The 10,911-nt window shown below is 44.0% G+C and overlaps 1 protein-coding gene across 6 annotated transcripts in view; it reads right to left on the bottom strand.

Moving 5' to 3' along the window:
* Positions 1-10,911, bottom strand: part of LOC102676723 (agrin-like) — a 340,887-nt gene that overhangs the window by 220,493 nt on the left and 109,483 nt on the right. For all 6 annotated transcript variants that reach the window (XM_031509403.1, XM_031509404.1, XM_031509408.1 and 3 more), the window contains one exon: positions 2,714-2,749. In XM_031509403.1, coding sequence (XP_031365263.1) covers positions 2,714-2,749 — 36 coding nt within the window. The remainder of the gene's footprint in view (positions 1-2,713; positions 2,750-10,911) is intronic.

The following is a 10,911-nucleotide window of genomic DNA, read 5'->3' as shown; positions in this document are numbered from 1 at the left end:
TATATATATATATATATATACATATAATGGTACGTGTGCCGTGAATAAAGTCGGAGAGCTGAATATTGTTTCAAGGGGAAAGCGAAGAGGTACGGTATCTCGTTAGCGTGCTGTATTATTTATTCGAATTATGCGGAATCCCTCCTCATCCTTTCCGCGAAGGATGGAAAACGGGCGGCGGTTGGTCTGGCGGAGATGAGAACCGATAAAAATTACATTCGCTGGAAAGCTATTCGTAAATGGAATAAATTTGCCGATTCCGAGGGTACAAAATAGCCGGGGATATTCCTGAGCCTTTTTCCCCGGGAAACGCCGACTCGAAAACGCGAAGCTTCTTAGAACGTTTGTACGATTCCGAATGCAAATACTCGAGGCACGATGGGTGGCTCGCTGGCTGACTGGTTGCCGAGTGTTGGCTCGACGAAACGAGAGAAAGAGTGCGCTCTATCGTTACGCACACACACTTTTCTATTTAAATAATGCATTCGACAGGGCGTCGAACACCCTGGAAATAAATAAATAAATAAATCTTTAAGAAATATGATATATCGTGAGTTTCACCGGTTCGGGTAATAATCAGGCGGCGCGAGTGAAATTTGACAGTCGCGTTGGAATCAGTTCCCAATTAAATCGAACGGCTGATTTACGGGGAATTCAAAACTAATTGGCCGGGAGCCGGCGGTTGTCATCGAAACATCTAACGTTCGCCCGAAGTAACAGCCATCCCAAGTATCCGGAATATTCCCAATTTCCCGCCTAACCATATTCAATATCCGGATGTTGAAACTTGGGGAGGGGGATATCCGCAGTGCGCATTGCCGAAACCGATCGTATCGTTCCAACTATTCGAATAATAGTGTAACTCGTCCTTCGCGATCTTCGCTTCTCCAAAACCTCCAAAACTTCTCTAATAATTGATAATCGACGTTTCACGAAAGTTGCGAATTTCACCTACCTTCCCTCCCACGATAAAGTAAATTTCTACTTACGCTTGTTAAGGGGGTACGGTGTAACGATTTCAACGCCGCTCGTCAATCCCCCTTCCTACCTCATTATCCCCCTTTTCCAGGCCGAATTCCGAGAATTATGCAACGTCACGGGTGGGGAGGAAAAGAGGGATTTGATTAATGAACCCGTGATCGCGGGTTTAAAGATCGATCATTGGTTGTTCGTGGTAGATTTGAACATAATTGCCAATTATCGCGTATACACGCGAATAGGGGACAAAGAAGTTTTCGAGGAGGAGAGTTTTCCCCCTTTTAAAGTTATTTTCTCGCGGGGATATTTCTTTAAAGTTTAGCAATTAAGGAAAACTCGCTTGGCTCGGGATGATCGAGAAAATTTTAATCTCGCGACAGGATAGAGTTTCAGGCCTCTAATTATTCCGAGTCTCGCGAAAATATCGAAATATATATGTATATATATATATATATATAGGGAAGAGAGCTTTGTTCCAAACTCTAAATTTTGTCGGTACTACATTTTTTAAGTTTTTACGACGAGTATTAATTCATCGTGGAGAGGAAAAAAAAAAGTTCCCTTCCCAATTTTCTATTCGTTAAATCTAAAAATTTCGATTAATCCGAACAATGAAACGGAAATGGTGGTGGATCCGCGCGTTACAATGACCACAAAATGCAAATATTTCGAACGAAAATTCACATGGAGAAATGCGGCGATAATATACGTGCAAATACACGGAACCGGTGTAACAATAGAGGGATTGCGTGAGAGGGGGGGTTGAAAAAGGGCGCCTCGCATAACGCGTTTGACAGAATGATTTGTAACGGCGTTTCATAAAAGTGTGTACCTTTTCACCACTTCGAGAGATAATGATCGAATAAGAACGATAAATACATCCTGCTGTGTTTAAAAAAAGAAAGAAAGAAAGAAAGAAAACTCTCGAACGAATTATCTATCTCTATTTAGACGCGCCGTCAAACGACATCCGTCTCCCCTCGTAAAATATTCAAACGGATAAGCGAGATGATAATTGTTCTTCCACCTTTTTATTGGGGGAGTTCACCGTGAGAAAATTTTTATTTCGAACGAGCGTTGTATATCATTTCAAACGATAGGGAACGCGCAAATTCACGCAACGACGCGATAATTTCATGTATTTATGGCTCGACCACTGAAAAATTGCCAGCCTCGCGATAGGCGGGCGAGGATGGCCGCACGGAACGCAATAATAATCGCGATCGCGAGTGGAGAAAAATAAGTTCGAGGAACACGGGCGTTCGTTTAACTCGAGATTGTCGGCGCGATGATGGTTGGCGTGATGGTTGGAATTCGAAACGGTGTCATCTCGAAATTCACCGTTCGTCGGCCGCGATGTAATTGAGTCGTGAGCTCGGCTGAAAGACGAACGAGTTATCCTCCTGTCCGTCAACGAAGGAGGCTAACCCCCCCGTCAAAATATCGCGTGCCGGCCAATTTAAATCGTGCTGTGGAAACCTGTTATAAAGTAACGATTGCTACGTCGTTTTTTCTTTATTTTTCTTTTCCTTTTTTTCCCTACGATCGTCACGTTTCAATGTTATGTATATTCGTTCCGAGTAATTTCCCGAGACGCGAAAGGCGAGAAGTCTGCTTTAGGTATTTTATAAAGAAGCATCGCATGACAATTTAATATCGATATTAAAATCAAATGTGAAAAGCGCGAAAACGATTTTTGTTCGAAAGAGAGGAAAAAGAGTGAGAAACAACTTACCCTCGATAGTGGGCCGCTGCGGTTTGTAGGACATATCTGAAAGGAGAAAAACGATTAATCGGTTATTGGTTAATCACGTGATCGTGCAAGATTAATCGTGATGATTTTTGTGATAAGCATATTCGCGATGTTAAAGCATTGGAGAATTCGATTAAATTACGTTGTTCGGGGTGGAGGGAAAAAAAACTTGAAACTCCGATATCAGAAGCTGTCAAAGAAGATCGTATACGCGAACACGGCTCTCCCTTAATTGCGTGCGTAACGAATGCACGTGTTGACAAAATCAAAGTGCCTTCCCCCGAGGATCCCGTGTAGCCCGCTGGCAAACTTTCGCCGACTTTGTCGCGGCCTCAGACAACCGTAATTAACGTTTCAGAGCTGGGATCAGCTCGATCCCAAGGTTCTCCCTCCCCGAACAACGAAATTCATGGAAGGAAGGAAGGAAGGAAGGAAGACTCGCGCGGGATCGAGGGCAAAGCAGATAGACGGGGCAATTTCGAGGAGCAAATAACAGGGAAATTCAGGGGTGGCCGAGTCGCGCAACATCCCCTCCCTTCGCTTCGAGCTTCGTTCCCCGAGTTTCACAGTCAAACTTTTAATTATCCTTTCCCGCTCCTTTCCTTTAATGAAGATACTACCAGCGGAGATGCGAGACCACGCACGTCGTTTCAACTGATTACAAATTGCTTACACCGTTGAATTTACATCAAGGAATAAAGATATTTCTGCTTTCGAAGGAATTGCGTTTGAAAATTATAACATCAGTGTGATAAGCGACGATTTAATTTTCCATCCTCTAAAAAACCAAAAAAGAAAAATATCCTCTCAAGAAATGGAAAGATACGTAAAGATATTTACGTGTAATTCAAGTATATATATTTTTTTTTAAGAGATCGGAACGCGAATTTCAACTGACAAGTCGCTCGATCGCTCGATTTAATTCTCGCAATTAAATGTACGTCATGAAGGGAGGATTTTTGTCAAACAGCGCGCGCGCACGTTTTCCCTTCTCGCGCTCAAACTGCTCCATGTATGCAGAGTACCTTGTGCATATATTAACGCGGAAATATCGCCCGTTCGTCGTCCGTCCAGTGATTCATCACGCGTATACATTTACGGTAATCTAGACTACGGTGCTTCGACAACACCGTATGAGAAGGGGAGGGGGGGAAAAAAAACAAAAACAAAAAAATGGTTTTCGAGAGTGGAACAAATGTATTTTAAATCTGTGGGTTTCGTGGACGAGCAACGTGCTTGTATATGTGTACGTGAAACAACGAAAGGTGAAAATGCTTGGAGGGGGTTAATGCAAAAATCAATGAAACGGAAATATCGTTTTTAATTCATTTCTCTATTTCTCTCTTTTGTTTCCCCTATTCCCCCTTTATGCGCGAATTTCGGTCGGTTTGCGAACGAGCGCCGCGTTTCGGGAATTACTTGTTGCAACGGGGACGTAATTACGTCGCGTCGGCGGATTCATAAAGATTGCGAGCACAATTTCGCCTCGTTGCGCGTGTTGACCGTCGAATTTTTATCCGAGAACCGGAAAACGAGCTTTCGTTACCTTGCGCGAAAATTGTTCCTTAATTATAACCGGTTCGAAACGATTTTCTGATGACTTGGTTTTTCTATCCAAGTGGATGAATATTTGAATATATTCAGGCCGCGAATATTTCGTTCGTTCGAAATTTTTAATAAATTTTCTTTCTTTCTTTTTTTTTTTTTTTACTTTCGCGACACGACAACGAGCAATTACTAGTATTTTCCAGATTTCGATCAATGAGAACAATAACGCTATGTGCTTCTGCTTCGCACCATCGTGACCATAAAAATGGAAAAATTCTTTGTCGGATAGCTTTTTTTAATAAAAATATTTTCGCGAAAATACTGAGAATAAATTGTTAGCTCCGAGGGGAGGACTTTCCCTTCGAGAATGTCTCTTTGAATGTGAACGAACAATAAAAAAATAAATCGACAATCATTCGACAGCAAAAATCCATCGTTAAATCGACTCGTTCGCGAATCCAAAAATTCGATAAATTCCCTTTTCCTTTTCCTTTTTCTTTTCTTTTCTTACGAAAAGCAATCGTTCCATCCACAATTACGCCACTATTTCTCATTTCGATCAACGGTATTTTAATAGAAGCGAAAAGTCAAAGGAATACCGCGTAACAGCTAAGTTCCTTCCACAAAAGCCATTCACCGTCGCTTATGAAAAATTACCCGGGGATGCAAAGAAGCCTTCCGCCATGCAAGTAGACCGAGCAACACACGTACACACATATACGCCCCCTCCCTCCCCCTCCAGCTTTCTAGGGATTTCGCTCACTTCGTGCCACGCGGCGCTACCAAACCGGCGATATGTATGCAGCACGCCTCTATGAGAACTCGTACAGCCCCGATATCGCCCCGATATTCCCCTTTCTCCTCGACTACCTACGACTGCGGGTTGACACACATGGGAAACACGTGTTGCCACTCCCACAAACCGAGCACATAGCGCACGACCATACCCGATACGATGTGCGTGCACCCGATTACTTTCGATTTTTTATCATCCCTCCTCAAAGAGAAAGATATTGATTCTTCGATCAGATGTTGGTGGAATTATCGTTGCAACGAGGAATATAATAAGAAAGACTGTTTTTTTACGGACGTGTTCGTCCAAACATCGATCTTTGCCATCTAGAATCTCGTGAGACGTTGGATTTCTAATCATGCCAGTCCAAGAGAAAAACACTAGATATTGATTCTTCGAGCAATGAGATATTGGTGGAATTATCGTTGTAACGAGGAATATAATAAGAAAGACTGTCCCTTTTTTTTGGACGTATTCGCCTTGTCGAACATCGATCTTTGCTAATTAGAATCTCATGAGACGTTGGATTTATTTAATCATACCAGTCTAAGAGAAAAACACTAGATATTGATTCTTCGATCGTGGGATGTTGGTGGAATTATCGTTGCAAGGACAAGGTAAAATATAAGAAAGAGAATCAAGATTATTTTTTTGGACGCATCTTATCGAATATCGATCTAGAATTTCGTGAGATGTGCGTTGCACAGAATTACGTTGGATTCTTTTTATTATTTCTCCGAGAGAAAATACGAATTCATCGTTGCAATGATGAGGCAAGAAAGACCACCAAAATTATTCGCTTCGAAATCGTGGCGCTTAAATCGAATGGATTTACAGCAACCGGGCCGTCTAACGTGTAACGAAGCCCCGAATTTTCGAAAGAGGAAATTTCACGCGTCGTCGTGCTCGATATTTCATCCGAATTTTCTTTTCTTTCTTTTTTCGACGCTTGAGAAAAAGCGGAAATGGTGAGGCGATTTTCGATTTCCCCGTACACGAAACGGTATAAACCTACGATTTCCTCTTCTTGCATTCCTTCTACTTCTTCTTCTTCTTCTTTCTTTCCATTAGAATTATCGTATCGTCAGAGACGATATCGGCGAGAAGACACGATAATCCACTGTTTCTACTGTTATTGATCGGTATCGTTAGAGGATTAATTTACCCTATACGGTAACCGAATCGATAATGCTGATGTAAAGTAAGCCGTACACGCGAGAAATCGGAACGGATGTAGTTTGAGCCGGCTAAATCTAAAGTTCATCGAAATCATCTCTATCTCCATCCCTATTGCGTTTCAATGCCGCTCGACCAAACCAAAATCGCCCGCATCTACCGGTTACCCGCTTAAGAACCGGTCTTAAATTGCCTGATTAGCTTTCGCTGTACACCGTCTCTACAGCGGTCGATACGGATTGCCGTTTAATCAATTGGTCGATGGAAATGATACGATTTATCAGCCTAACGCGTTCGATCGAAGAGCGAGCGAAAAATGTGGCACGGATGTGAATAACACCTGGAAAGAGAGAAAGAGAGAGAGAAAGGAAGGAAGGAAGGAAGGAAGGAAGGATTTGCTCGTTCCATCCGAGGCGAAACTTGGTCGAAAAGTAGGAAAGCTTGGAGGACAAAGCGTTGGAACGGCCGTTGGAAGCTGACTCGTTACTCCTTTCTCGAACTCGAACGACAGCGTGGAAAGGATGGTTGGATCGGGACCATTCGTGTCGGCGATTGATTCGCGCGATATTTCATGGAAAACTTTCCACCGATCAACGGCGAAAAATGAAGAAAGTTTTCTTCCTAACTGCGCCCACGTGCGCGAATATACCTCCGATTCCTACGGCGATCCCTAAGGTCCTTCGTCGAGTCGTCGCGCTTTCAAAATCATTCTCGAAACGAAAACACGTTTCAATCTTGGAAAATTCGATTCGAAAGAGAGATCATTGTAAAGAAAATTGTAAAGTTGCTCGATATTTTCGATTTTATTTTAAAATTCGACGATTAGTTAACATCGGCCGACATTCGTCATCGTTGAGTTTACACGATTCCCGTCTACTCGGAAATTCCATTAACCAGGCCGCAATTAGCCGTGACAACAATTGACACTGATTGTATTAGGCTCGTGTCGCTAATAATTGAAACTGTATCTGGTTGACACCGTGTTCCGCGGATCGGCGGGGGGAGGCGAAGGGGAAGCGAGGCACGGTTATTCCGTTACATCCGAGTTTTGCTTACTCAACAGAATTGGAAAATGTATTGTCTCGATCAAATGGACGCGTGAAATGATAAAACAACATCCCTCGTACGACAGATTAATCACATTTGCGTGTTTACGCGCCTCGTATCTCTGTTTACGACACGCCGACAATTTTCATTTCAACTTATTTCGAGCAGAAAAGATTTGTCGTTTTTTTCGGATTTCATTGATCGATTGAAAAAGCGTAAAAAGATTGATAGAAGAGAAAAGAGAGGGGAGGGGGGAAAGAAAGAAGGAGCAAGGAGAAGATAAAAGGATAATTTACGATGTCGGACAAAGTACCGATTCGGCCAAAGTACAAACCAAGAATGGGCAAACTTGCGAGAAACTTGCCGCGACGACGAGTTCGACCCGTTTATTAAGCCTCGCCTCGGATTCTCACCGAGAAGAAATTTTACACGGCAACGGGGGATGGCAGTTAGCAGCGGCAGGGAGGAAATGGCGCGGAAACGCGCCCCTCCCCAGAACGGTCGCGAAGGAAAGAGGGGAGGGAGGGAAAGAAAGAGCACGACATCGCGGCATTTATTAAATTAAACGTCAGCTTCCCTGACAAGGCTTTTCCAGAGGGGACTCTCCTTAGCGGCCAACTTCCTCCCCATTCCTTCCTTCCTTCGTGGAAACGTGAAAGCTGACCGTGTCGGATCGCCTCTCTTCCTACACAATTTTATACTCCACCCTTCCTTCTCTTAACTCCTTTTCGCTCTCTTAACTGTATTTTCGTGTAATAAAATTAGCCGAAACATTGCCTGATAATTCCCCTACATACGGAAAGATCTCCTTTATCCTTGAAACGATCGTGATTTCCTATGGACGCATTTTCTTTTTCTTATACCTTTCTAAAGAGGAATCGATTATCCGTGGAGAAGAAGAAAGCTCGACGCGTCGAAGAATAATGCAAAACGCGAATAAAGGTAAAAACGAGGCCTCGAATAATAATGGAAACTGGTTATGGTCTTGAGTAGCCGCGACAAGAACGATCCGGGATTGCCGGGAGGGAAGGAAAGGAACTGGCGGGACCGAAGCTTCTTTGCCGGCTTTTTCTTTTGCCGAGTTCAAAGTTTTCGAGTTTCTCAAAGCTCTGCGACCGAGGTTCGGCTACGGTGCGAAAGCGGAGGGGAGGAGATGGGAGGGGGCTGGGGGCGAACGAGAGGAACCGTAATGGAGCAGCGGGAAGGAGGGAGGAGGGTACAGGCACGAGAAGAATGAGAGGAGGGGAGAGGAAAGAAGGAGAGACGAGGAGTTAGCGGGATTTATCGGTCTCGGGACTTATTAACTCCTACGGCGAAGTTAACATTAATCTTGACTCGAACTCGGTAACTTGCGAACAATCCCGATCGCCGCCGATTGCCGCGACCTTTTTCCCTATTGGCTCTCTCATTTCTCCCCTTCCCCTCTTCTTTGTCGGGATCGAAATCACTGATCCCCGTCGACCGACCGAGGGAAGCTAGTTTTGGCCACGTTCCTAGAATAATTTTATATTTATCGGAACGAATATTCTCTCAACTCGAGGGGATCGAAATTGGAAGCGATTCGAGGAGAGGATCTCGAAATGAAATGACGAATAAGAAAAAAAGAGATTTCGAGACGATGGTCTCGAAGATAATCGAGAACAGGTGGATTAAATACGCGAGAACAAATTCAAACTCGATAGAAGAAACGAGTTCCCAGCTGGCAACAAGTTCTCCATCGTCCTTCCTTCCTTATATGTAACTGTTGCAACAACCGCGTACACGACTCGTGCACTCCATCGTTTCGCGGGAAACGCCTCTATGGATTTAATCCGGCGTGAACCGTCGCGATATTATGTATTCGTCGGCGAGTTGCCCGAATCGTTTTCCAGTTTAACCATTCCAGGAGTACGGGAACTTCGTACCTAGTGATAGCGCAATAAGAAACTTAGAGAAAGGAAGAATACGACAGAGATCGCGTTACATTATTGCATCGTTTTCCCACCCGAGAATTCTCAACCTGCGGACGATCGTGCATTACCGCGCTCCAAATGTTCCAACGTTTCCACTCGAGTGCGAGTGGAAAAACTCCATTTTTTTTGGCCGATTAGCGAGATCGAAGAATTTTATCAGACGGAGGGCAAAGGAAAGGATTGAATTTGACCATTCTCGAATCCCCGAGTTCTGTCAATGTCGGGAAATTCAGACCGTTATCATCCGCTACGCTGATCCCCCGCTCTCTCCCCTCGTGCCTCGCCGCGTAGCTTGAATTTCGCGCCACTTTGAACAGTCGCGACTTTTCCCCTTTTACCACGAGAACACTTCATGGCCGTGCAATTACGAGCGGTTGCGGAAACGTTTATCGCGAGGAGAGTGAAATTTCACGATGGCTACACGAGCGATGGCTTCTTTCCACAAGGCGCGAAACAGCCCCAATTTACCCGCGGCCAGGAGGAGGATATCCAATTTCGTCCTGTTTCTCCATCCCATTCTCCATCGGTATTTTCCTCGGTTGTGTCGCGAGGGCAGCGAATACACATCTTTCCTTCAAACAGGGTGAGAGAATCAACAGCTGTTCGAAAATTGGAGAGGATCGGTAAATAATAATTATATCAGAAGCAGATTTCGAAGTATCATCTCCAAGATGTATATATCTATGTGTATTCCGTTAAATTTAGAATCCGATATAAGCTAACCGGTATGGAATCGAATTTGGAAAACTTGGTAAACCTGTGGGTCTGTGTATCGTTTCAACCATGTTACAAAGGAGACTCGATCGATCGAGCTATAATCGATATAAATTCTTCTTGAACAGCTTCGCTTGACAAATTCTATTCTAGTATTATTTTCCTAAGAAAACTGACTTTTCATCTACCTCGCCATTCTTCAGATACACATCTCCAAGATACACAAATGTCATCAGATCTGACAGACTATTAACTGGATTATTAATTGGATCCTCGTCAAAAACGACAAGGCCTTGAAAATTGATCAAGAGAGGAAGAAAGAGAAAAAAGAAAAGAAAAGGAAGAAAAAGGGTCTCGGTTCAAAGTTTCGAGGAATTAAGGAGAAGCGATTAGAACGTAGGTTTCGAGGAAACCTATGCGATCCAACCGGTTAAAATCGGTCCCCTCAGTGAACCGTCGTCGATACAGCAAGTTTGACGATCCTTGGCCGCACAACCACCGACATCCACGCTCACCCGGGCAAATTTCACGTAATTTACGTGGAACAAACGCACAGCCGGATAACGAGCAGATGAGATATCTCCGGCCTTAATACGATCGGCGACGCCCTTAATCCTGCGAAAACCCATGAGCCCACCAGAGCCTCGAGAAACCCTTGGCGCGCGCCGAGAACGAGGACGAAATCGCGGGAAACGCTCGTAAAGGAGGATGCGAACACGTGCCTTACATACTGAATCCTCATCCTGCGCCAAAGCTCCTCCATACCTGCCTCATCTCCGTGTCATCGTATATATATATATATATACATACCAAGCGTCTCTAATTTCATCGCGCTCCATCCACGAGTAAAGAGAGATCGAACTTTTCTTCGTCGAAACGAACTCGAATTTAGGATGTTCGTAAACACAGGAGGCATCTTGTTGATCGACGCTCGCGAGTTAAGATCCTCT

Source organism: Apis dorsata, unplaced genomic scaffold (assembly GCF_000469605.1).
Source record: "Apis dorsata unplaced genomic scaffold, Apis dorsata 1.3 scaffold_149, whole genome shotgun sequence".
In the NCBI taxonomy this organism is placed as follows: domain Eukaryota; kingdom Metazoa; phylum Arthropoda; class Insecta; order Hymenoptera; family Apidae; genus Apis; species Apis dorsata.
This window is presented reverse-complemented; position numbering and strand designations above follow the sequence as displayed.